The sequence below is a fragment of the Puntigrus tetrazona genome, chromosome 22 (genome assembly GCF_018831695.1).
Source record: "Puntigrus tetrazona isolate hp1 chromosome 22, ASM1883169v1, whole genome shotgun sequence".
Taxonomy (NCBI): domain Eukaryota; kingdom Metazoa; phylum Chordata; class Actinopteri; order Cypriniformes; family Cyprinidae; genus Puntigrus; species Puntigrus tetrazona.
The window spans coordinates 10,367,742-10,393,288 of record NC_056720.1 but is presented as its reverse complement, the minus strand read 5'-3'; the positions used below and the strand labels follow the sequence as shown (position 1 = coordinate 10,393,288).

The 25,547-nt window shown below is 36.4% G+C and overlaps 5 protein-coding genes across 5 annotated transcripts; all 5 read right to left on the bottom strand.

The window, feature by feature from the left end:
* Window positions 1-417: 417 nt before the first annotated feature.
* LOC122328190 (mannan-binding lectin serine protease 1-like) lies at window positions 418-7,926 on the bottom strand. Its single transcript, XM_043223899.1, has 11 exons — window positions 7,825-7,926; window positions 6,533-6,625; window positions 6,304-6,454; window positions 6,050-6,191; window positions 5,642-5,890; window positions 5,427-5,574; window positions 1,531-1,623; window positions 1,306-1,453; window positions 1,045-1,183; window positions 715-966; window positions 418-626 (listed from the first exon to the last, which is right to left on the bottom strand). Exons 2-11 carry the CDS (start codon window positions 6,588-6,590, stop codon window positions 468-470), a joined length of 1,539 nt encoding a protein of 512 aa, XP_043079834.1. The 5' UTR covers window positions 6,591-6,625; window positions 7,825-7,926; the 3' UTR covers window positions 418-467.
* Window positions 7,927-10,509: 2,583 nt separating this feature from the next.
* On the bottom strand, window positions 10,510-11,782 carry LOC122327872 (complement factor D-like). The gene is made up of 5 exons (XM_043223529.1): window positions 11,707-11,782; window positions 11,482-11,629; window positions 11,227-11,365; window positions 10,897-11,148; window positions 10,510-10,808 (listed from the first exon to the last, which is right to left on the bottom strand). The coding sequence occupies exons 1-5, from the start codon at window positions 11,765-11,767 to the stop codon at window positions 10,650-10,652; spliced, it is 759 nt and encodes a 252-aa protein (XP_043079464.1). The 5' UTR covers window positions 11,768-11,782; the 3' UTR covers window positions 10,510-10,649.
* A 2,816-nt stretch (window positions 11,783-14,598) lies between these two features.
* Window positions 14,599-16,581, bottom strand: LOC122328210 (mast cell protease 1A-like). Its single transcript, XM_043223918.1, has 5 exons — window positions 16,352-16,581; window positions 16,127-16,277; window positions 15,890-16,031; window positions 15,197-15,448; window positions 14,599-15,114 (listed from the first exon to the last, which is right to left on the bottom strand). Exons 1-5 carry the CDS (start codon window positions 16,410-16,412, stop codon window positions 14,944-14,946), a joined length of 777 nt encoding a protein of 258 aa, XP_043079853.1. The 5' UTR covers window positions 16,413-16,581; the 3' UTR covers window positions 14,599-14,943.
* Window positions 16,582-19,162: 2,581 nt separating this feature from the next.
* Window positions 19,163-21,085, bottom strand: LOC122328213 (granzyme-like protein 1). Its single transcript, XM_043223923.1, has 5 exons — window positions 20,934-21,085; window positions 20,638-20,788; window positions 20,368-20,509; window positions 19,596-19,847; window positions 19,163-19,514 (listed from the first exon to the last, which is right to left on the bottom strand). Exons 1-5 carry the CDS (start codon window positions 20,989-20,991, stop codon window positions 19,356-19,358), a joined length of 762 nt encoding a protein of 253 aa, XP_043079858.1. The 5' UTR covers window positions 20,992-21,085; the 3' UTR covers window positions 19,163-19,355.
* Window positions 21,086-22,775: 1,690 nt separating this feature from the next.
* On the bottom strand, window positions 22,776-24,194 carry LOC122328214 (mast cell protease 1A-like). The gene is made up of 5 exons (XM_043223924.1): window positions 24,106-24,194; window positions 23,887-24,031; window positions 23,646-23,778; window positions 23,120-23,374; window positions 22,776-23,021 (listed from the first exon to the last, which is right to left on the bottom strand). The coding sequence occupies exons 1-5, from the start codon at window positions 24,161-24,163 to the stop codon at window positions 22,863-22,865; spliced, it is 750 nt and encodes a 249-aa protein (XP_043079859.1). The 5' UTR covers window positions 24,164-24,194; the 3' UTR covers window positions 22,776-22,862.
* Between the last annotated feature and the right edge of the window lie 1,353 nt (window positions 24,195-25,547).

The following is a 25,547-nucleotide window of genomic DNA, read 5'->3' as shown; positions in this document are numbered from 1 at the left end:
ATTCAAATCAGGTTCATCCTATTAAATCATCAAGTTTGCGACTATTTGGGTTCACCCCTAATATATACATTTTCCACCAGGTGTAACAGTAATAGAAAACTGCTGGTTTTTGCCCAATTATTTGAAAGAGAAATGTTTAGACACTTTCTTGTATAGAAATGTTACACCTCGCTATTTTGATATTTTTTATCTAATGCAATGACATTTATTCAGTTTTAAACAGTGTCAGAAAGTGTCCAAACTAGTGCTGTCACATCCAGCATAAGTTTTAGTTTATGTAACATACATGTATGTGCTGTGTATTTTCATTATGTATATATAAAAGCACACAATTGCATGTATATGTGTATAACACATTTAAATAATTAAAATAATTTAATAATTAGCACTGCTTACAACTGATGCATGACACATAGTTTGTTTATTGAACATTTAAACAAAGGCTTCATTATGTTTCATTGTAAAAATCACTCAACATTTTGAATAACAGAGCAGATCCATGGAATATATGCAGAAATCTTTATATAAACTACAGGTCGTTCAGGATTATTGCAGATTTCTGGGTCACCAAAGGAAGTGACACCGACTGCAGTGTCTTTACAAACCAAAGGACCTCCTCCATCCTCCTGTGAAGAAACACAGATCAACACATGACAAAAATGATACGGTACTTCTCACTAATGATGGTCTCAATTCCATAATGTTTTTACGTACCTTACAGCTTCCTCCGTGGCCATAGACACACATCATCTCTGGGGCTAAAAAGTTGTCATTCCATTTATTTTTGCATTCAGTGTTATTCATGATCTTCACATCTGCTTCCATGAGACGATAACTCTTTCTCCCGTTAAAGCTCAGTCTTCCCCAGCCAGCTACACTGCAGACAGAACCAGCTTCCATCTCTCTCTCATTTTTTGATATGGAAATCTTCATTACATTCTTGTTTTGTTCGACTTCTTTCTCCAGCTGTAATACAAAAACATTCCATTCATCAAAAGACAGTATGACTAATTGTTTAATAAGAGTTATTTGAACTTCTGTTACCCTCAAAATTATAATGTCGTTCTGCAAAGTGTGCTTGTTGAATTTTGGATGCACGTGGTAGGACTTCACACCAATGCGGACAGATTTGTCGTCCTGTCTTAAGTCGTGTGCACCAACCACTACCGTTAGTTTCTCATTTCTGTGCAAGAAAGTCATATTAGTTAAATGAACAATATCCTCATTATACAAGTCTTTAATACTTTAATTATGATATTATGATTTTAACTCATAAATGCAGTTCAGACTAAATTGAAGTCTTACTTCCAGCAGTGTGCAGCAGTCATAACAAATCTATCAGAGATGAGGAATCCACCACAGACATGTCTCCAGTTCTTCTGAAGAGAAACCATGAAAGGTCTGGAGTGGGGTTTTACTTCTGTGCCGTTCACTATACCCCCCTTCACATGAACTGAGAGAGAGAGACTGCTGTTGGTTTATTCAACAGATACTAATTAATATAATATCATGTTATATAATCATTCTTACCAGTGAATGTCAAGTTTGGCAGCAGAGTGACCAGCAGGAGCAGAGAGATGATGTTCATGATGAAGACTATCGGTAGGCTATCACTTACAAACACTTTATAAATTCAAGGATGGGTGGAGACATTTAGCTGCCTGTAAGCCCTTTTTTCTTTGCTTGTGGTGTTCGTAACACTGATAATAAGGAGATAATTGTGTTACTTCTCATCTGCATCAGCTGTTATCAAATGTTTTGCGTTCAAGCTTTTCTTTGGCTTTTGCACATCGTGTTGTAGTGTTGTGTACAGGTTTTTTTTTTTTTTTTTTTGCTTTTTTATGGCTCAGTTTTTAATTCTGGTTAAAGCCTGGTCCCTATGTTGTTTAATTGAAGGCTGAGATTAGGTAGCACTATTAAAATGTTCTCTGGCACAGTTTAGGGCTGGTTATAAGTTAATGTTTGGTCCAGTTATGACTTGTGTCTCTAGACCAATCTGATAAGAGCACTTTCAAGTACTGTGGAGCTAAACCATTCAAAGCTTTATAAGTAATTAGCAAGATTTTAAAACCTATACAATATATAATCAGGGAGCTAGTGCAGTGTTGGCAGAAGCAAGATAATGTGATTATACTTCTTGGTTCTTGGTCCATTTTGAACCATCTGGAGTTTATGTATTAAGTGTGTAGAACAACCACCCAATAAAGTATCAAACCTTGAGGTCATAAACGCATTAATTAATATTTCTGCATTTGACATTGAGAGCATAGGTCACAATTTAGATGGAAAAATGCAGATTTACAAATGCTAGAAATGTGGCTTTCAAAGGAAAATTTTTTTTATCAAATGCACACCTAGATTCCTAAATGATGACAAAGAACTGACAGAGCAGCCATCAAGTGTTAGACAGTGTTCAAGTTTTTTTACATGCAGAGGTTTTAGGTCCGATAATTAACACATCTGTTGTTTTAAGAATTTAGCAGTAAGAAATTACTAGTCATCCATTATTGAATTTTTTTTATATCAACTATGCATTTTGTTTGTTATTTGCTCTCAGTTTCGGCAGCGAAAAAAATATATAGCTGAGTATTATCAGCATTACAATCAAAGCTAACTCCACACAAAGCATGAAAAGTAACTAGTACTACCTTGAGGTACTTGCACTTGTGACTGATATGACACATCTTCATTTGAAGAGACGGTGTCAGATAAGTACAACTTGAGTCATGCTTATGCTCTTCCTCTAATGCCAAGAATGTTTGCTAGTCTATTCAAAAGAAAGCTATGGTTGATGGTGTTGAACACAGCGCTAAGATCCAGTAGCACTGATAGAAAGATTCAACCACGGTCAGATGATAGAATAAGGTCACTCTAATGAGAGCAGATTTAGTATTATTGATACGGAGTAAATTCTGACTGGAAATTTTCACAGATACCATTTTTCTCTTTTGTGTAGGTTAGGGTATTTTCCTACCAAACTATACGAAATACCTCTAGTTTGGTTTTTCTCTAGCTGTGATCCGTTTTATGGGCTGCTCTTTTTAGGGCACAGGTGTGCTCATTATACCACGGTGTTAAACTCTTCCTTAATCTTCCTTAAACCTAAAGGAGCGACTGTATCTAAAGTGCTAGAAAAGAGAGAGTCCATAGTTTCTTTTGAGGAACTGAGATAAATCAGGAAGATTTCTTACAAAGCAGTGTTTTATGGTAGAAGTTATTGCTCTACCGTATTTGTAACAAGGAGTAGAATGTACACTTTTAGCTATGTTTGCACAAGACTAGATAATGATCTGAGATATCATCGCTTTGCTGCAGAATTTCAACACTATTTTTATTGACACTGACACATAGAGTTCAGAATGTATATGAATGCTAATCCTAATGCATCTTTTTCATTATCAACATGAATATTAAAATCGCTAACAATTAAAACTTTATCTGCAGCCAGCACTATCTTTTTAATAAAAAAATGAGAACAGATGTGTTATCCACCTTGTTACGCATTGCTGTGCAATTTGGATTTTATTATTTTTTTCTCTTGCACTGGGCAGTATTTGACTGACTTATACTAACAACTACTTTGCTCACATGCAGCATCATGCAAAAAGAAAATGTTATTTTAATGAAAGCCACTGTTAATGTTGTATTCATAATGATCTATGGTAAATGAAGTTATTTATTATTTCTAAATACATTTAATGTATGTGTTATATTCGTTTAAAATATTCAATTAATTACAAGGGATTGTCAGTTTGAGCTATGGAGTTTACAAAAGACTAGATAATGATCTGAGATATCATCGCTTTGCTGAAGAATTTCAACACCATTAACATCCAATTCATGTGAAAGTATTATTGTTGATTTCGACAGCAGGTGGGTTGTCTAACCTCAATAGAGTTCATAAATACATTTTTAAAAAATACATTTTTAAAAAATACATTTAATTACATACAAATTGCACTACGATAATAACAACACCAGACAGATAGAAAGCCTTGCAGTATGGAGAAGGTTACTGTACAGATTAACTTTGGTATAGATGGTATATGTATTTCATGAAAAAACCTTTATTACGCACATGCTAGCCATACACCTTCATTCAAAATAACAAACTTGAGCATGCAAACGACGCAATATGTAAAGGGCCCCTTTAAGGCTTTCGTATGACCAAATGCACAGATACATGCATGCTTTTTTCTCAGTTTATATTTAAGACACAACCAACTGCTTACGAGGATACTCACCAGGACAGCCATTTTTATGTCATTTTGTATGTATTTTTGTATGTGTTCACTTAATTTTGTCATGGCCACGACATACAAAATCATGGGAACTTGATAATATTACATGGCCATGAGATGTTAATTTATGGGATTGTCATTTTAACTTGTGGGAACGTGATATTATGGCCTCGAGATGCTATGTTGAGGAAAGAAATGTCAAGAAATGTCTTGTGACGCAACTTCTTATGCTGAACAACATATTTTTCTCATGGCCACAAGTTTATTGTGCATTTTAATTTTAATATTTGTATATTATTATTTTTTTATTATATTATTGTTAGGGCTATATTTATTTAATATACATTTAATATTTATAATTAACATGCTCAGTAATTATGAAATTAAATATGTTAAATTCAAAATTTCAGTCAGCATAATCAGAGCTTTATTGGCATAATGAAAAATAAAAGGGAGGAAAATGAAGATATTTAAAAAAAAAAAAAAAAAAAAAAAAAAGGACTTTCATAGTAGGAAAAAAAACATACTATGAAAGTCAATGGTTACTCAAAACAGCCTAGTTACAAACATACTTCAAAATATCTGCCTTTGAGTTCGGCAAAACAAGAAAATTCATACAGATTTGGAACTACTCTATGGGGAGTAAATGACAATTAAAATTTTTGGGTGAACTGTTCCTTTAAGCTCAAGAAAAATAACTCAATATGCGCTATGGACATGACTGTGAGCGCACAAGTACCAAATGGCTTAAAAATACTTTAAAAAGATATGCAAATTATGTTTATTGTGCAACACTGATCTAATTAGGCAAGTGACAGTTCTGTGAATTTTCCCAAAATTTGGGTCAAAATGATGGATTAGTGTCCAGCATGTTGTTGTAGACCTATGCAATGATGACAGAATGAGAGAGAGCGAAAGAGACTATAGTCTATAGATGTGTTACAGCTTTGTTTCAACAGACCGAAAAAGTCTTTACCCACAGTTTTTATATGAGCTAGATATGAACTATTCATGCTAGGCTAGAAATTAAAGAGCATCATCGAGCTGGCAACATTTTCATATATGATTGTGAGAATGAGGACACTACGACTGATTGATTGCTATGTGACACTTTTATTGAAAGATTTACAGAAAAAAAGGGAAAAAAAATAATTTCCTTCATTTGTTTTTAGATTGAATTAATATTTCGAATAATTTGTTGAATCCATGGAAGAAATGCTGAAATCTCAGTATAGACATTAGGATAGTCAGGTGAATTGCAGCGTATTCCGGACCCAAAAGATGTGACACCAACTGCAGTGTCTCCACAAACCAGCGGACCTCCAGAGTCTCCCTGTCAAGAAACAAAGATCAGTGAAAACAGTTCATATGTTAGCCAGTCTGTAATCTTTTGTACATACTTTGCAGGATCCTCCACGACCATGTGCACAGATCATCTGTGAGGCAGAGTATTTTGATCCCCATTTATGCAGACACTCCCTTTGGTTTATTGTAGTCATGTTTGCCTCCATTAAAACACTGCTCAGTGTGCCATCAGTCGACAGTCTTCCCCAGCCAGCAACATTACAGAGAGTGCCTCCATTAACATCTCCTTTCTTCGTTAACGATATCCATTTAACATAGTTGTTTAGTTTGACCTTTTCTTGTAGCTGTAATTCAAAACGCAACCATTTTAAGAGATAATATTGAAGACCAGTATTTTTTATTATTAATTACAGTTGCCAATTAATTCAACCATTATGTCAGATTTATACCCGTTTTCTGATCAGAGATTATTTTGAACAAATAAATGTTTTATAGGTTATTACCCTCAAAAGCATGATATCATTCTGACGTGAACAGATTGTATAGTATGGATGTGGGATGTAGGACATCACTTCAACACTGCATGAACGATTACAGTTCCTTAAGTCATGAGCACCGACCACAGCCGTCAGAATACTTGGGTATCTGTTTACATAAAAATGGGCATCTGCGTAATTCAATACATTGTCTTGTTGCACTGCAGTCATTTGGTCAGTTTTATTGTAACTCAGAATTGCAGAGTGAAGATAACTCTTACCCTTTCCAGCAGTGTGCAGCAGTCATGACAAACTCATCAGAGATGAGGAATCCACCACAGATGTGTTTAAAGTTCTTCTGAAGAGAAACCATGTAAGGTCTGGAGTGGGGTTTTGCTTCCTTGCCGTTCACTATCCCCACCTTCACACGAGCTGAGAAAGAGAGAACTATTAGTAAGTTTATTCACTACATACTAGTTAATATAGCTAATATTATATAATGAGTCTCACCAGTAAAGGTCAGGTGTGGAAGCAGAGAGATCAGGAGGAGCAGAGAGATGATGGTCATCTTGAAGACAATCAGTGAGCTCTCGCTGACTAACACTGTACAAATAAAAGGGATGATGCGGACACTGAGCCTTCCCCTTTTTTTGTTTTCAGTGGCAATGCTGAGTGTATATTGTTCTTGGTGGTTGGGGGTTTGGTCATGAACTATAAAGAAGGTCGGCATACATTTCGGTGCTTGAATATTTGACAATTTATTATCACAGATATTGTAAATATGTAAATATGATATTATAAAAGAGTTGGCATATATTTATTGGCCTGTATAGTGTTATATAGTCCATTTAGTGGATCGATTTAAAAAGCTAATGATGGTGACCTCTGGTTGTGAGATAAAGGAACTGCAGAGAACTTAAATAGATGCTTTAAAAAAACATATTATGCTCTTAATCTCATTATCATTGCAGTTGAGTCTACACTGAAACTTACTTGCAGTGTGCAGAACTTGTGTAAAATTCATCAGAGGTGTTTTTTCTCACCTTGTGGTGTATCACACCTCTCAGTATCAGAGTATTGAAATGGCCAGTGTGTGATCTCTCATTAGTACCCGTAGCCAACTAGACAACTAGAGGCAAGTAGTTTTACTTTTATGTAGTTTTTCAGTGGCTCTCAGTCATACTGTTGATTGACAACACCTCAGCAATTATACCATTGAATCAAATTAAAATTTCTAGCCAGCTGATGCATTACCCAAAAATATGCCAGGAGACAAACAATGGAGTAAAACAAAGGTAAACATTGGTGTTTTAAAGAATAGGTTCACTTTTAAGTTAAAATTTCCTGATGATTTACTCCATACCCCATGTCATCCAAGATGTTTATGTATTGTTTATGCATATATTATGAATGTTTATGTATTAAGGTATTACAGTGTGCTTGTTGAATTCAGGATGCATGTGGTAGGACTTCACACCAATGTGGACAAACGCTTTATTCTGCCTCCGGTCATGTGCACTAACCACGGCTGTTAGGTTCTCATTTCTATGCAAGAAAGTCATATTAGTATAATGAATAATACTAGTTCAGACTCTATCAAATCTATCAGAAATTAGAAATCCACCACAGACATGTCTCCAGTTCTTCTGAAGAGAAACCATGTAAGGTCTGGAGTGGGGGTTTACTTCTGTGCCGTTCACTATACCCCCCTTCACATGAACTGAGAGAGAGAGACTGCTGGCAAATTAACTTATTCAACAGATATCAATTAATATAAAATTATATTATATAATCATTCTTACCAGCGAAGGTCAGGTGGCTCAAGACAATCAGTAGGCTCTTACTGGCCAACACTATATAAATTCAAGGACGGGTGGAGACACCGAGCTGCTTGCAAGCCTTTTTTCTCAGCTTGTGGTTTCAGTAGCACTGTTGGCTGAGCTCAACTTGAACACTAATCTTTGCAGGACAGTTGCACACCAGGAACAACATTAATGACAACTGGAATGGACAATGAACATTTGAACATTTTGATGTGTGTCACGACTTTTTCTATAGCTGTAATGCAGTAGCATTAGCATCATTAAAAGACAGACTGAATAATCATTTAATAAAAGTCATTTGAACTACTGTTACCCTGAAAAGCATTCTTCAGAGTGTGACTGTTAAAGTCCGGTTGCTTGTGGTAGAACTTAACTTAATCACACCTAACTTCACACTTCAGAACTTCTTTCGTTTTTAGATCATGTACACTAACCACAAGCTGTAGTTGTCTCATTTATGTGTAAAAAAGTCTTAATTTTATTAGTATAGTAACAATACCATTATTATAGATGCTTTAGAAATAATGCTATTAACACATCTTAACTCTTCATCGTTACATGAAACTACAATATACAAGATTAACAGCTCTGGCTGTATTTTGTGTTACCCTATAACCTACATTCACAGTAGGCCTGTGCTACACAGTAGGCACTTCCTGATATTGCAGAGTTCTGTGTGTTCCTGGGTCAACATATTTTGTCGACCCTGGAACAACATTTTAATCCAAAAAATTTTATTTTGACCATATCTCTATGCCTAAACCTAACCTTACCCATGCATAATGCCTAGAATCAGAGGAAATGATAGATGAATGACACTGATGTACAAGAAACAAACACTAAACTTCACAAAAACTATAAACTAGTTCTTCAAATTTGATTCGTTAAGCACAATGTTGTTTCAGGGGTAACAAAAATGTTGATTATACCTTAATTATCATAAGTGCACTGTTACTTCCCAGGACATACTTTTTCCCATCTCTCTCTCCTGCTCTCTCTCTCTGTTTCTCCGCTCGTGAGTAGGTTATGATCACCACCTGACATCATGATTGACTGTGCTTACTGATTGGATGATGAGCTGGAGAAGGGAGGATTTAAGCAGCACTTGCACCACCAAACGTGTGCATGCGCGTTATTTGATTAAATGAATGAAACCTGAATGCTGAGCTATCATCTTTATGCATCCATTTTGTTTCAGTTTTTTAATTACATTTGTAATTACATAAGTTTGGGATGGGGTTTTGTAGAGAGGGGTGCCCTTTTTTTTAATCTTTTTTTTCCTGTTTATGTAAGGAAAGGAGTCAGGGTAACAGTGTATTTATTTCTAACAGGTTATTTAGTTTTATGTGAATCAGTTTGGATTTTCTTTTTGATTAAATTATGCCTTTAGAGAACAGGTGTTTATCCTCCCTGCCAACACACACCACCATCTTTATTTTGTTACCTGACCCTAGACTCGATAAAGAACGTAACATGCACACACTATTTTTGTCAAACTATTTTTAACTCTGGTCAAAACTCATAGAAAAATAGTTTTTTGTCAAATTAATTTTTTTCAGATTATTTTCTTAAGATATACCATGCGTATATCATGCGTTTATCCCACCCAAAGGTGTACACATGGAGCTAACCAGGTGGCATCAAACCAGATTCAGTTACAGTGATACAATTTGATTTTAAATAGAGACGTATCAGTCATTGAGAGGAGAGCTGAACTCACCGTCAAGCCCTGGATAAAATAGTAATATCCCTATAAATCAAGCCTCTTGGTGACTTGGACAATTGATCAGGACTAGTTTATATGTGGCCTTCCGATGATGAGGTTTTGACTGGGTTGGGCGAAGTAACGACTTCACAAGAGTTGAGTCAGCAGATGAAGGGGTCTCTGCAACAATCCCTTCCAGCATAGGAGGAATTCAGGTTCATTCCTGACCAATGCTTGTACAGAGGTTGATTCTGTCACTGTTAGCTGCACTCTGTTGCATCTATATCCCACATTCACAAGATAAGAGCATGGTGTCACTTTCTGAAGACAAGTGCTGCCCCTCCAGAGTGCAGGGTTTCACCTGTGTTCAGTTCTGACAAATCATGAGCTGACCTACCTGTCATAACAGGATTTCACCAACTGTTTTAGTAACTGGGCTTTTTCACAACCCCAGTCACTACAAGCAGTCTTAGAAATCTTGATGGCCAACTCCATTTATTTCTCATCGGTGACGTTCAAATTCACTCAAATTCACCTAAACAGTACACCAAACCGGAGGCCATTATCTGAAGTCACACAGACAGGTCCCTCCCATTTTTCTCCCAAAACACTAGCATTTTACCTTGAAACCTACCCTGAGTGAGCTGTCAGGAGCTGTTCCTAGATTTAGACCCCTGACCGGGCAACTAATTGAGAAGGGCTTTTTTATATATAATCAAAATATTTTTCTTAAATATATACATGCATGTGTTCATATTTAGCTATACACGGTAAACATACAATTAACAAAATTTTTTGGATGCAATTAATTGAAATAAGTCATTTGACAGTCCTAATCCAAACATTTTATTCACACCGTAGAAAGAAGAGCATTGATAAGTTTAGACATTTAATTTCAGTTTCCATGCTGACATTCATGTGTATCATTATCAAGTATTTGACTTCTGTACTATTGTGGCTGATGTAATTTTAATTAATAGAAATCTACTGATAAGGATTCAATTATTTCATAGGGCTACAGTAATAAGCACCAGTTACAACTGATCCTTGATGCATTGTTTATTGAACATTTAAACAAATTAAAAAATTGTTGCAAAAATCACTTAACATTTGCGATAATCGAGCAGATCCATGGAATATATGCAGAAATCTTTACATAAACTTCAGGTCGTTCAGGATTATTGCAGATTTTTGGGTCACCAAAGGAAGTGACACCGACTGCAGTGTCTTTACAAACCAAAGGACCTCCTCCATCCTCCTGTGAAGAAACACAGATCAACACATGACAAAAATGATACAGTACTTCTCACTAATGATGGTCTCAATTCCATAATGTTTTTACGTACCTTACAGCTTCCTCCGTGGCCATAGACACACATCATCTCTGAGGCTGAAAAGTTGTCTTTCCATTTATTTTTGCATTCAGTGTTATCCATGATCTTCACATTTGCTTCCATGAGACGATAAGTCTTTCTCCCGTTAAAGCTCAGTCTTCCCCAGCCAGCTACACTGCAGACAGAACCAGCCTCCATCTCTCTCTTATTTTTTGATATGGAAATCTTCATTACATTCTTGTTTTGTTCGACTTCTTTCTCTAGCTGTAATACAAAAACATTATCATGATCAAAAGAAAGTCTTTCTAATCATTTAATGATAGTTATTTGAACTACTGTTACCCTCAAAATCATAATGTCATTCTGCAAAGTGTGCTTGTTGAATTCAGGATGCACGTGGTAGGACTTCACACCAATGCGGACAAGCACTTCATTCTGTCTTAGGTCATGTGCACCAACCACAGCTGTTAGGTTCTCATTTCTGTGTATAAAATTCTTATTAGTATAATGAATAATAAAATCATTTAATTATGTCTTTTAATTATGATATGATGATTCTAACTAATAATTGCATTTCAGACTAAATTGAAGTCTTACTTCCAGCAGTGTGCAGCAGTCATAACAAATCTATCAGAAATGAGAAATCCACCACAGACATGTCTCCAGTTCTTCTGAAGAGAAACCATGAAAGGTCTGGAGTGGGGTTTTACTTCTGTGCCGTTCACTATACCCCCCTTCACATGAACTGAGAGAGAGAGACTGCTGTTGGTTTATTCAACAGATACTAATTAATATAATATCATGTTACATAATCAGTCTCACCAGTGAAGGTCAGGTTTGGCAGCAGAGAGATCAGCAGGAGCAGAGAGATGAAGGCCATCATGAAGACAATCAGTGAGCTCTTGCTGGCAAAACACTGTATAAATACATGAATGGGTGGAGCCATTGAGCTAACTGTTCTTTCAGCTCATGGTGTCTTTAACACCATAACACCAGTAAGACATTATTTGTGTTACTTGTTGTCTGCATTAACTTTTGTACGAAACTATGAAAGATTCATGCATGAATGAAAATGGCTGTTTTGTGATAAAAAAATTATGCTGTTGACTGAGCTCAATTTGAACCTGAACCCTGAACTTGCAACTATCATATCTATATCATATAGATGAACTAATGATGAATTGAGGAAATTGCAGAAGAGACAAACTTGCAATGATGGAGGAGAAACTTGTGGCGTCTGTCACATGTTAACTGGAGCTGTATTTGTTAAGGTTTTTGCTAATATGACTGTTTACTTAACAGCAAAAATTTAATTTCAAGGAAGGGCAAAGGATATCTACATACATGGATATCAGTGCAGCTTCAGAATTTAGTTCCAACCAAAGCAAAACAAATAAACACTTGCCTGTAACCTTAGTAATCCTGAAGACACTGATTGGTGTAATGCCAGGCTCATTCACCGCCCAAACCTGTACCTGTCACTCAACCAATCAAGTCATCAAGCCACATGTATAAAAGCACACACCTCAGCCACAGTTCATATGAAGTGGGTTCTCTGACTTTTTTCTGCAAAAGAATCGATACTTATCTAGCTTATCTACCTCCTGTGTTCCTCCTAGTTCTCCAAGTGTCTCCTGTGTTTCTCCCAGTCTTCCGAGTGTCTCTTGTGACCCATCCAGTTCTCAGTGCTCCTCTCTTTGTTCATTCAAATTCAGATCTTTCTTTCGTCATCAACGAGTAGCAACAATGTACTATGTACTCTTGGTCTAGGCTGTATGTATTGGCATTAACTTTTTTCTTATTTCAGATTAAATGTCTGGTCAGGCAAGCAAATGTCTCTTCTGTCACTTGCCCTGTGAATTGTAATTGTGAATTATGGCCTACACGAACATACTGTTTTATATCTTAAATAAGTTAAATATGACCTTATACTTGGGGTCGCAGTTCACCATTGTTAAGATGGTATCCCAGGTAACTGGTCTCTTGCCTAGCGTACACTTTAACACATTCAAGGATAGGCCTACTGCTTGAATCATCTCCAGAGTCTGTTGTAGGTCTCCCCAGGTGTTGCTATACATAACTACATCATCCAAGTCACAGACCAGGCCTCGATTTATGAGTCACTGAATGGTAGCAGGTGCCCTGTGCAGCCCAAAGGGCAATACCATAAACTGAAATTGTTCTGCCAGTGCCCTGAATGCAATGTGGTGTTTGGAGTTTAAGGTAATTATGTACTGGTCTTATCCTATCTGCTCCAGCAGATCATCTCTTCTCAGCATAGGGTAGGCAGCAAACATTGACTGGGCATTAATTTTGTGGAACGTGGCAGAAAACTTGTAAGGCTGCTTCTTTTTTGGGACAATGACAAGGGAACTATACTCCATTCACTGTTTGAGGCTTGCATTAACATTTAATGCAGTGTCAAGTCTCTGTGTCTACTCTGTGCAGTGAGTGGCAGAAAAGTAGCGCATTCAGTTGCCACAGCAGATTCAACAGTAAGTGAGTACAGTTTTGATGCTGTTTTATGTCTGATGATATTAGATTATATGCGGAAGCATATTCTAGGAACACACTATAGCTCAAATATATTTAGACTTATTCAACTAGTATGCTTGAGAACATTTTTAACTTTCTGGAATGCAAGTTTTAACTTATAATTTTACTTGAGTTCAACACAAATAAAGTATTCAACTTACACTACATTAATATTTGTTATTCATTTTTAACAAGGGCATTCATTCAATGCTTTGCTTTGACTGACAATCACTGCCATTGACATTTTGAACAAGCATCATTAGCATTTCAGCATTTCGGTGAATGTACTGTATAAGATATGCTCTGATTTTACATTTGACAGCTGCTGAAATGGGTCATATCATTGATTTCACCAGAGCAGATCCCTACATTTGAGCCTGGGCCAGATAGGCCCTGACTTTTTTACACCCTAGGGCCTCACAGCAACAGCAGAGAGCTACCATCTACAAATAAGCAATACATTTAATAACTATATAATAAGTAATAAATTAGTCTGTGTCACAAAAATGAATTTCCTGACTCTTCATCTCCTCAAAGAAGCTTGTTTAGTGAGAACGGGACTGGCTCGGGTCAGACTCAGGCCGGTAATTCTGATAAGCTAAGGTTTTATTTATCTGTCAATCAGATAAAATGTTTTTCTTTTCTTTTCATGCACTCTGGTTGTGTGTGCAAATGAGTAAAGAATATCACCTTATTTTGAATATAAATAATAATATTCTTGTAATTGTTATTATTTAAAATCAAAACAAGGTTATATGAACATTACAGAGTGCTATACACTATCACTATCTCTGTAGCTAAAAAAATATATATATATATATATATATATATATATATATATATATAAGTCATTTCCAGGAAATAAAGTATATGAATGCAGTGCTAATTGACATAACATTACATTATAGAAACTATTTATATATACTGTATATGTTGTTTTATTTTTTATCCAGTAGAAAGTGTTTCGATTTCTTAACCATTTAAGGTATTGCAGCAGTTTGATTGTTAGACGTGTTTTTGTTTTTCAATTTCCCAACCTCACTGAAGTAGATATGAGCCGTTCATGCATGACCAGGATTTAAAGAGCGTAACCGAGATGGCAACCAGGTGAACTAATGTGGAATGGATTGTGAACATTTGTTAGTGACAATGAGGACACTCCTGCTGATTGATTGCCATGTGACGCTTTTATTGAAAGATTTGCAGAAGAATTCAGGAAAACAACATTTCTTTCTTCGTTTTTGTCAAATCGCTTAATATTTCAGTAGCACTTTAATAAGGTGTCATTTGTTAGTTAATGTGTTCACTAACATGAACAAACAATTATTGTTCTTGCTGTTTATTAGTCTTTGTTTATGTTAGTTTAATAAAAATACAGTCATTCAGTGTTTGTTCATGTTGACAATCAAAACTTGGGATTTTAATAATGCATTTGAAATTAACATTTAACTGCAATTTAACTAATTATTTCACAGGTCATTCTTGTTCATGTTAACTAAAGTAGTTAATGTTAACTATTGAACCTTATTGTGAAGTGTTACTAATATTTCTAGTAATTTGGTGAATCCATGGAAGAAATGCTGAAATCTCAGTATAGACATTAGGCTTCTCAGGTGAATTGCAGCTCTTATTGGACACAAAAGATGTGACACCAACTGCAGTGTCTCCACAAACCAGCGGGCCTCCAGAATCTCCCTGTCAAGAAACAAAGATCAGCGCGTCACTAAGAAAACCACGTCATACATTACCATAAAGTCTGTTAACTTTTTCTACATACTGTGCAGGATCCTCCACGACCATGTGCACAGATCATCTTTGAGGTGAAGTATTTTGATCCCCATTTATGCAGACACTCTGCATGGTTTATTGTAGTCATGTTTGCCTCCATTAAAACACTGCTCGTCGTTCGACCTTTCAACGACAATTTTCCCCAGCCAGCAACACTACAGAGAATACCTCCATTGACATCTCCTTCCTTCGGTAACGATATCCATTTAACATAGTTGTTTAGTTTGACCTTTTCCTGTAGCTGTAATTCAAAATGCAACCATCATTAATAGATTAAATAATCTTTTATAAAACTGAAGTTGATTATACTGCTGTTTTACTCTCCCAGTTATTTAAGACGGCTCGAGAGGTCTCTTAAGTAGTGGCCAGCCGAGGAGACAGATGTATGTGTGTGAGTTTCTCAGAAGAGTTCATGTTTGAATAAACGGTCACATTTCCTGCTAGTTTCTGAAGTGGCACAACAGAGTGTTGTGAATCATCTCTAAGACTGACACTTAAGATTTAGTACTACACTTAAATTTCGACTAAGATGCTTGACAATTAACCTTTAAGCACAGCTTTGAGCCAATAGTGGTTTTTAAACTTAAATCACTTCTTAGCAGTGTTCTTGAGAGTAATTCTTAGAAGCTTGATAAATACGGGTCCTGATATTGTTTTGATTCAATGTTTTACAGGTTGTTACCCTCAAAAGCATGATGTCGTTCCAATGCGCACAGAATGTATAGTGCGGATGTGAGATGTAGGACTTCACTTCGACATGGTATGAATGTTTGTTGTTCCATAAGTCATGAGCACCGACCACAACCAACAGAATCTCTGGATATCTGTTTAAAGATTTGCGAATTTATGTAAGTCAATACACTGTCTTTTAACACTACAGTCATTTTAACTCAGTATTGCGAATGAAGAAATCTCTTACCCTTTCCAGCAGTGTGCAGCAGTCATGACAAACTCATCAGAGATGAGGAATCCACCACAAACATGTTTCTTATTAAGTTGAATGGAAACCATGTACGGTCTGGAGTGAGGTTTTGCTTCTCTGCCTTTCACTATACCCACATTTGCACGAGCTGAGAGAGAGATAGTGCTGTCAGTCAGCTTATCAGTTATTATAGCAAATATGCTGTTATGTAATCAATCTCACCGGTGAAGGTCAGGTGTGGAAGCAGAGAGATCAGCAGGAGCAGAGTGATGAGGGCCATCATGAAGACAATCAGTGAGCTCTCGCTGGCAAAACACTTTATAAATGTGAGGATGGGTGGAGACACTGAGCTGCTTGCAAGCCATTGTAGCTTGTGGTGTCAGTAAAATAGATATTGTTTGTGTTGCATCTTGTCATCTGCATCAATTTTTATATGAAACCACAACATACATATAAGTTGTGCATGTAGCTCTGGATGTCAGAATGTTTCAATAGATTTTGTATGTCTTGTGCCTACATAACATTTGACAAATTGGAGCCATTTTTTCTTTGAAGTGGTACATGGAAATTAATTTTGTTTGTTTTGTTACTGAGCTCAACTTGAGCTCAACTTGAGCCCGAATTCTAGAGAATGGAATTAAATACACCAGTCTCAGTCTCCTTTCTCAGCAGGCCTATTTTTTTAATCATTTAATATCTTAATTGATTAAAAGAAGAGCACTTGATCCACAGAGGAGCTGATGACTACAACTGTTATAAGAAATAAGTTGTCAAATGTTTGTCAAAACGTTTCTATAAGAGCAGTTCTTAAGTTGTGAAATTATGATCAGTACACAAACTGTACGTATATGTCTGGTGTGCTTACCAGTATACGCACAAACACACACACACACACACACACACACACCCACCAACCACAACTGCCCTCTGTTAGATTCACAAGTCTTTGTAGAAGTTTCCACTGTGAATAATGCAAATGGCTTGCAGTATAAAAATTACACTTAGAATGAGAACGCCCACAGGAGGTTGCAATTATTTGGGGTTGTTTTTTGATTTGTGGACATTTGCCAACATATTTTGTTGACCCTGCAGCAACATTTTAATCCAAAAATGTAATTTTGACCATATTTCTACACCTAAACCTAAACGTACCCATGAGTAATGCCTAAAATCAGAGGAAATGATACTGATATACAAGCAAAAAACACTAATTGTAAGCATAAACTTCACAAAGACTGTAAAAACGGCTCTTAAAATCTGAGTAAACTTAATGTTGTTCCAGGGTCAACAAAGATGTTGATTCAGGAACATGTCAAACTCAACAAAATCAGGTTCTGCATGAGGATGCAGCCACATTCACAAGCAAATCAACGTGGATGTATGTCCTTTTGCTGATGACTGAATAAGTACATGCTGACAATCTGCTAAGCCCTGCTGGGATAGTCGTGAGATAGCAAGGTTCTGTCCTGGTTCAATTTTGATACCTCCACCTTAATCTAATTCTATCCTGGCAGTCAGGGAAGGTCTCCTTCGGGCAGGAACCAGCTACTTCCAAGGACCCAAACTTTCAGGGACCCTCGCTCCTCTATCACTAAGCAACCATGTCAAGCTGCCTAAGAAAAAGGTTTGGCCTTGTTAAAGGAGCGTATAACTCATATTCTTTGGGTCTGCCCAAGCTGATCAAATATTGATCTCAGTATTTCAGGGCAAGCCAGTGATGTCTGGAGAGGAAGATTTAGCAGCACTGCCCGCCTTCTGGGACAATCGTAGTGCACATCCAGACATGATGATTATGCTTGCCAGGGGTGCCAAGAGGGTAGGGTAGGGCTGCGTCCCGAGTCCTGGATGTTGGATGATTGGTTTCCTTGGGGTGGCTTGCACTTGTTCTCATTACCCCACCCCAGTGCCTTTCTTCCCAGAGGTCCATGAGGAGTTTACCAAGTCAAAAATATGGACTGCTAGCTCCTCCTCCCTCACCACTTTCAACTGTGATGCAGCCAGGGGAAAAATGAGTTGTCGTATTCTGATACCACCTGGATGGGCAAACCGTGCCTCCCAGTTCCACCAATGATTTCTCAATGCCGCCGTGTCCCAGACCTGCCTTTTTGGCAATGCAGTCAAGAACCAGTTATTTCTCAACAGTGCCATTGGTAAAGTGCTTCTTTGCCTGTGCTGTTATCAGCTGCCCTGTCAGTAACACTGATGTTGTCTGCATTAAGTGTTGCAAGATGCTAGATGTCACTATTCGGAAATGTCTATACTATCAAAAAAGTATTTCATCATCCAAAGAAAAGCCACTTGTGTACAAACAATAAAAAAAATTTCAATTGCTAATGCTGGGGATGATGAACTCTGGTGGTGAGCTGACGGAACTGCAGAGATGACTAGCGTTTTCTAAATAATCATGAGATTATTTTGCATCAGTGATGGTTCATATTTTCATGTGTCCAGGAATATCTTGATTGTAGCTGGGACATGTATTTAACATGAGGATGCACAATACCAGAGATGTCTTGTAAACATGTAGCATACTGCTCAATATTACAAATATGTAATATCTGGGTTTAGAAATCTACAATGTGTAACATCAGCTTGTGAATATTTAGGATTAATTAGTAACACTGGGTAAAGCATGAAAGTTCCATATTTTTTATCCGCTGAAAGTCACGAGCATCAAACACAAAAGCATGATGTCTTTCTTACAAAGGCCTAGATCCATTTTGATACCAGATATTCATTAATGAGGACATAGATCTCTCTCTCCTACTCAGTAACCAACCTCTCCCCGTCTAGTTACTATTTACTTTGAACAATGCCTGAGACTTTGTGTTTCAAGGACTTCCTGCGTCTATTTGCCCCTTTATAATGACTCGCTTACTGTATTTATACACCTAAACATACATATTTTGCATATTACTTTTCTGCATCAAATAAAAGTGAAACACTGATGGCATTTTATAACTTAATAACCTTGAAAAAGCAATTCTGAGATAAAACTCCAAAATATATCAAATATAGCAAAACTGCTTTTGAATATGTTTTATTAAAGTTTAGGTAATATAAAAAGTGAGACAATATGATTTTTCGACATGACTCCAAAATCAAGTAGACAAGATATAACCCATTTCCATCATATAAAATTGTAATTATATTTGGTTGTGACAGCGATAACGCTTCAAACGATTGACGCATCATGTGATATGTTTACTGAAATAAATACATGAATTTACTTAACATTTTTGATTGTTTTTCTGATCCACCGCAGATAAGCTGAAATCTTAGTATAGACATTAGGCTTTTCAGGTGAATTGCAGAGAACCTCAGATCCAAAAGATGTAACCCCAACTGCAGTGTCTCCACAAACCAAAGGACCCCCAGAATCGCCCTGTTTAAGATACATAGCACATTCTTTAAAATCATATATCAGTTTAAACTTAAATGAACAGAACTGGTCTTTTGTACATACTTTGCAGGATCCGCCGTGGCCATGTGCGCACGTCATCTGTGAGACGGAGTACCACTCTTCCCACCTTGTTTCACATTCTGTGTTATCCATTATATACACATTTGCCTCCATTAGATAATCACTCCCTTTGCCTTTAGCCTGTAGTCTGCCCCAGCCGGCCACACTGCAGACAGCATCAGCTTCAATGTCTCCATCTTGTGTTGGTATGGAAATTGTCTTGACATTATTCATTCCTTGAACCGTTTTCTTTAGCTGTGATAAAACATAATAATAATGGTAATGAAACATTATCATTATTCATAGACACTGAATTTTTTTTTTAACCTTCCCATATTTTTACATTTCATTGGACTCCGTAAGATTCTGAGCTTTGAATAAAAAAAAAGAATTAAAGTACAAATCAAATTAAATTAAATTACAATTTTGTCATTAATCGCTAACCCCCATGTCATTCCAAGCCCATAAAAGCTATGTTCGTCTTCTGAACGCAATTTGAGATATTTTGGATGAAAACCGGGAGGCTTGTGGCTGTTCCACTGACACACTGGCAAGCCCAGAAAAGTATGAAAGACATTGTCAAAATAGTCCATCTGCAATCAGTGGTTCAATATGCATTTTTTATGAAAAACAGGAATACTTTTTGTACAGAAAAGATAAAAAAAGCTAAATTTATTCAACAGTTAGTTCATATAATTTTCTCAGTTTAATATAAGTTTAGGACAAATGTATTTATTTTTTAAAGTGCCTGCAGCTGAAACGATCATATTCTTACCCTCAAAAGCATGATGTCATTAAAGCCTGAATTACTGCAATAGCCTGGATGCTTGTGGTAGGACTTCACTCTGATGCTGACAGACCCCTCATTCTTATTTTTTACGTCATGTGCACCAACAACGACTGTCAGTTTTTCACTTCTGTTGAAAGAAAGTTTTAAAAATATATCAAACATTTTTCACGGTTTTATGTATTCTTTTAGTTTTACCTCTAAAAACTCCATCGATAATCAGTCAGCATAGCGGTTTAGACTAAACAGAAGTCTTACCTTTTCCGGCAGTGTGCAGCAGTCATCACGAACTCATCAGAGATGAGAAAGCCACCACAGATATGCGTCTTGTCCTTCTGAAGAGAAACCATGTACGGTCTGGAGTGTGGTTTTGCTTCTTTGCCGTTCACTATAACCACATTCCCACGATCTGAGAGAAATACAGTTAGTCGACTTATTCACCGGTCAAGAAACACTTAAATCAGAAAACATACAGAAAACATGCTTACATCTAGGTTATGACTAATACATCTTTTAGTGGTTAATTAATATGCAGTTTGGTTAATCAGTCTCACCGGTGAAGGTCAGGTGTGGAAGCAGAGAGATCAGCAGGAGCAGAGAGATGATGGTCATCTTGAAGACAATGATCTCTCGCTGACAAACACTGTATACTTATAAGGATGGGTTGAGACAACGAGCTGCCTAAATTGTTGTCTTCAGTTTGTGGTATAAGTGTCACAGTGATGAGTAAATATTGTTCTCGTTAATCCTTGTGATCTCATTCTCAGACCGCGGATGGGTTGGTCTAAAAGTGTTAAGTAGGTCAGCGTACATTTGGTTAATTGACTACTTTACAATTCATATCCCTAAATTAATCAACACAGTTGCGTTTGTTTCCATTTTTTGAAAAATAAATTGTAAATGTAATATTTTTTTTAAAACTGTACAAATATTTGTTTTTCTATGCATGTTCGCTAAATCATAAACTACTGCACATGCACCAAGATTAATGGTTTACAGGTTGAGACAATTACGGTTATAGTTATAATAAATAAAAAAAACATCAGAATACACCCAGGACCTTTGTTTATAATGCCTAAAGATGTAATAAAAGTACACCAAGTATAAAAGTATAAAAGCAATTTTTGTCAAAAGCAATTTGAAGTGACATTTTGCATCTAATTCATGTGTTTTGTTAAAAACGTAAATGTCAGAAAGTATCCAACATATATTTCGCAAGGAAAAGCGACCTTAATAACTGAAGAGAAATGTCTAACTTTTCACGTGGCTTTTGTATTGTTGTGGCTCAAGTCATTTTGGCTACTTGAATAATTTTGAGAAGCCTATACTATTTTATAGGACTGCAATAAAATAAAAACTATATCTTAATTAATTTAGTGTGAATAAAAGTGTGGTGTTGAGCTGCCAGTTGTAATGTCTTTCCAGCAGAGGGAGCTCTCACCTGAGTATTAGCTGCTTCTACACTCATTTCCTGTTTGAGGCCCTCCATGTGCTTGATGCAAAGTATTGCCAGTTAATCTGCCTAGTTACCTTTGCCTCCTGGATATCCCTTTGTATATGTTAACTGATCGGACTGCCTTTGTGTTGCTTACCCTGCCTAATATTGTCTAATCCTCAATAAACGATCGCCCATGGATTCTACTTCAGCTTTGGCCTCGTCCTTACACCAGTAAGTCCTCATGGCTAATCCTCATGGTTTCATTTTCTAGCCACGAATAGTTTGGTCTAGTTCTCAAAGTATTAAGCAGGTCAACGTGTATTACTTGAATATTTTACAGTTCATAAGCATAAATATCATTGTATATGCATGGAAAACCAGGTAACACTTTAGAATACTGATCCTTCATTAATAAATAACTACTTAGAAACAAATGACTAATGCACTATTAACTTTGTAGTAACTCCTATTACCTAACAAGAAACTGTTTACATGAGGCCATACCTCATAGAGTCAAACTGTAACAGATAAGTGACAGTAATAAGTCACTGACTCTATCTCATTATGGGCCATGTTTAGATCTTCCAACCATACAATAATCCAAACACAAACCTCAAAAACAACTCCAAAAATTTCTCACTGAGCACAAACCTCAGGCTTTGAGGTTCCAAAAATGTCATTAATTGTGGCCAATGTGTATTAGAGAAAACATATATATTTTAAAATGATATTTCCCCCATTTTAATTTCTTATTATCCAATGAAAGGTTTATTTTTTGTGATTTCTTTTAAATAATGATCAAAACAATTAACAATGCAGATTAATTTTCAAAGCATACTTTGATCACATTTACCAAGGGTTAAACAGCGTATATGCTTGAAAGTAACAACCAGTGAAAATGACCATGTGCCATCTGCATGTAAAATTATATATGGTGTTGACAATGAGGATACTTTAATGCTTTCCATGTGATACTTTTATTGAAAGAAGCCTTATGGAAGAATTCAATAAAAAGCATTTCTTCCTTGTTTTATTTTTCATGTAGTCACTTAACATTTCTAATGATTTGCTGGATCCATGGAAGATAAGATGAAATCTTAGTGTACACATTAGGATACGCGGGTGAATTACAGAGATGAATGTAACGAAATGATACGACACCAACTGCAGCGTCTCCGCAAACCAACGGACCCCCGGAATCTCCCTGTTAAAAACACAGGTCAACACATGACTCAAATGCCATATATCGGTTAAAACAAGTTCAAGAATGAACAAATTCTATGGATCATATTTTGTACGTACATTGCAGAATCCACCATAGCTTTGTGTACACATCATCTGTGAAACAGAGTAGTAAATCTCTCCCCACCTCTTGTAACATTCACTGTTATTCATTATGTGCACGTTGGCCTCCATTAAACGACTGCTCATTGGTCCATCAGTCCAAAGTCTTCCCCAACCAGCAACACTACAGAGAGTATCTACATTAACCTCTTCTCCATCCTTTGGTAATGATATCCATTTTACATATTTGTTTAGTTTGATCTTCTTCTTTAGCTGCAATTCAAAAACACAACCATTATTAATAGAGAGCACCCCGATCCTGCTATTTTGGAGATTAGTACAGCAGGCCTGAAGACCGAAGTTTGTTTTAGATTGTTTTCTACATTATTGATTTGTTCTCTTAAACATTGCTTTAAACTAATTTTGGAAATAGACTCAAGAAGGCATCTTAGTTAAATATTTCCATTATGCCTTCAAGAAATAACTCAATAAAAAAATGCTAGTGCTAGAACACATCGTTTTTAACAGCTAAACAGGTCGTTACCCTCAAAAGCATGATGTCATTCCGAATAGGACTTCTTCTGTAGTCTGGATGTGGGATGTAGTTCTTCACTCCGACGCGGTTCTTACTTTTCCTCAAGTCATGAGCACCAACCACAACCGTCAGAACCTGAGATCTGTATTGGAAAGATTGATTTGAGTCATGATGCTCATTCATGAAAATGATACACTGTATGGATGCAGTCAAACCTGGTTTTAAATCCACATTGCTGTCTGACTCTTACCTCTCCCAGCAATGTGCAGCAGTCAGGACAAACTCATCAGAGATGAGGAAGCCACCACAGTCGTGTTCCCCAAAAACCTGAATAGAAACCATGTAAGGTCTGGAGTGGGGTTTTGCTTCTGTGCCGTTCACTATCCCCACACGAGCTGAAAGAGATAGCGCTGTTAGCTATTGTGCTCACCAGATCAATCATTTTGCAGTCTAGTATAATCCGTCTCACCAGTGAAGGTTAGGTTTGGCAGCAGAGAGGCCAGCAGAAGCAGAGAGATAATGGTCATGATGAAGACAATCAGTGAGCTCTCACTGACAAAACACTGCTGTATAAAGATACTTTAAAGGGGGTGGAGACATTTATCTGACCATAAATCTGCATAAAATGTGGAAATGGCTTTCAACAGCTAAACTATGAATTGTTTAGCAGTTCAGATAAACCAAGAGAATTTTTTAACATGGTATAAACAAATATTGTAAATTGGTCCTATTTGGGGAAAAAAATGAAAACCAATGTTACAGATAGGCACTTACAATGATAGTGAACGGGCAGAATTTTGGAGGGTTTAAAAACAGAAATCTGAAGCTCATTTTGTAAAGGCACCTGAATTAATTATGGATAAAACCTGTGCACTGTTTAAGAAGTGGTTTAAATGACCACTTTAACATTTACTTTAGGGTTAATGTCAAGAAAATAAAGGTATAAAATTGGAGATAGCATTACATTTTTATTTTTTTAGTATACAAGAATAATGTTGACACATTGTTCGCATCTTGTGGTTATACACTACTAAAACAGTATGGATTGGCCTAATTCACTTTCACTGTAAAATCATACTTGGTGTAAAAAGGAATACAAATGACCTGAGTTTTACTGTCTCTAGTGTTCATTTCAACTGGAAACCGGTTTCAACTGGAACAGGTTTTTAAATGATTTAAGCACTTTCAGTTTTGCAGAAATGTATTTAGAGGCACCTATTTCCAGTGTTGTTCTTATTTCATACACAAAATGCAGTAATCATTTTATTTTCTACTGTTATTTCTACTGTTATTTTTACTCACTGCATTTTTACTTGCTTTACAATTCTGTCCCAATCAAATATGGTTTGTGTTGCAAAAGTAGAGCAGTTTCACAATGTTAGGTTTAGTAAAACTTTATAGTAATGCTTCTAAAACCACACTTGAGCTGATGACCACATCTGTCTTGTGTTAGGAGTTTAGATTTAGAAGCAAAGATACTGAAGGTGCAACGTTGAACTTTCCTTATATGTTTGAAGGAAATGGTTTAGCTTGAGGTCACTGCATGTTCCTCATTTTTGTTATGATGACATGAAAAGGACTTCTGTTCACATTCTGTTTTGTTGTGACCAAGACATATCGTAAGAAAGTGGTTATAAATCATGGCTTTTTCTCAGTCATCTTTTTCTACTATGGCGTGAAGTCGAGTGAGTTTATGCGAAAACAAATCTGCATGATCATAGCAACTTGTGATTATTTACTTTTCATTTTGATCTGAGACTGACAAAGTATCGACAAGCTCTAGACCACAACTTATCACATTCCCATGACATAAAGATGTCGTTATCTCAACAAAATTATACGCCACCGCGTATTATGATGTTCCTATGACTTAAAGGTGCAGCATTTAATATTAACATGAGGACATGCAAC

Coding starts and splice junctions, on each gene's coding strand:
- LOC122328214 (XM_043223924.1), bottom strand. CDS start 24,163: ATGACCATTATCTCTCTGCTTCTGCTGGCCTCTCTGCTGCCAAACCTA. Junction 23,375..23,645: donor ATGACATCATGCTTTTGAGG/GTAACGACCTGT, acceptor TTTGAATTGCAG/CTAAAGAAGAAGATCAAACT. Junction 23,022..23,119: donor GCTATGGTGGATTCTGCAAT/GTACGTACAAAA, acceptor TGTTTTTAACAG/GGAGATTCCGGGGGTCCGTT.
- LOC122327872 (XM_043223529.1), bottom strand. CDS start 11,767: ATGATGGCCTTCATCTCTCTGCTCCTGCTGATCTCTCTGCTGCCAAAC. Junction 11,630..11,706: donor GCCAAACCTGACCTTCACTG/GTGAGACTGATT, acceptor TCTCTCTCTCAG/TTCATGTGAAGGGGGGTATA. Junction 10,809..10,896: donor GCCACGGAGGAAGCTGTAAG/GTACGTAAAAAC, acceptor GTTTCTTCACAG/GAGGATGGAGGAGGTCCTTT.
- LOC122328213 (XM_043223923.1), bottom strand. CDS start 20,991: ATGACCATCATCTCTCTGCTCCTGCTGATCTCTCTGCTTCCACACCTG. Junction 20,789..20,933: donor TCCACACCTGACCTTCACCG/GTGAGACTGATT, acceptor TATTTCTCTCAG/ATCGTGGGAATGTGGTTATA. Junction 19,848..20,367: donor ATGACATCATGCTTTTGAGG/GTAAGAATATGA, acceptor GTTTTATCACAG/CTAAAGAAAACGGTTCAAGG.
- LOC122328210 (XM_043223918.1), bottom strand. CDS start 16,412: ATGATGGCCCTCATCACTCTGCTCCTGCTGATCTCTCTGCTTCCACAC. Junction 15,449..15,889: donor ACGACATCATGCTTTTGAGG/GTAACAACCTGT, acceptor TTTGAATTACAG/CTACAGGAAAAGGTCAAACT. Junction 15,115..15,196: donor GTCGTGGAGGATCCTGCACA/GTATGTAGAAAA, acceptor GTTTCTTGACAG/GGAGATTCTGGAGGCCCGCT.
- LOC122328190 (XM_043223899.1), bottom strand. CDS start 6,590: ATGACCATCATCTCTCTGCTCCTCCTGATCTCTCTGCTTCCACACCTG. Junction 967..1,044: donor ACGACATTATAATTTTGAGG/GTAACAGAAGTT, acceptor TTTGTATTACAG/CTGGAGAAAGAAGTCGAACA. Junction 627..714: donor GCCACGGAGGAAGCTGTAAG/GTACGTAAAAAC, acceptor GTTTCTTCACAG/GAGGATGGAGGAGGTCCTTT.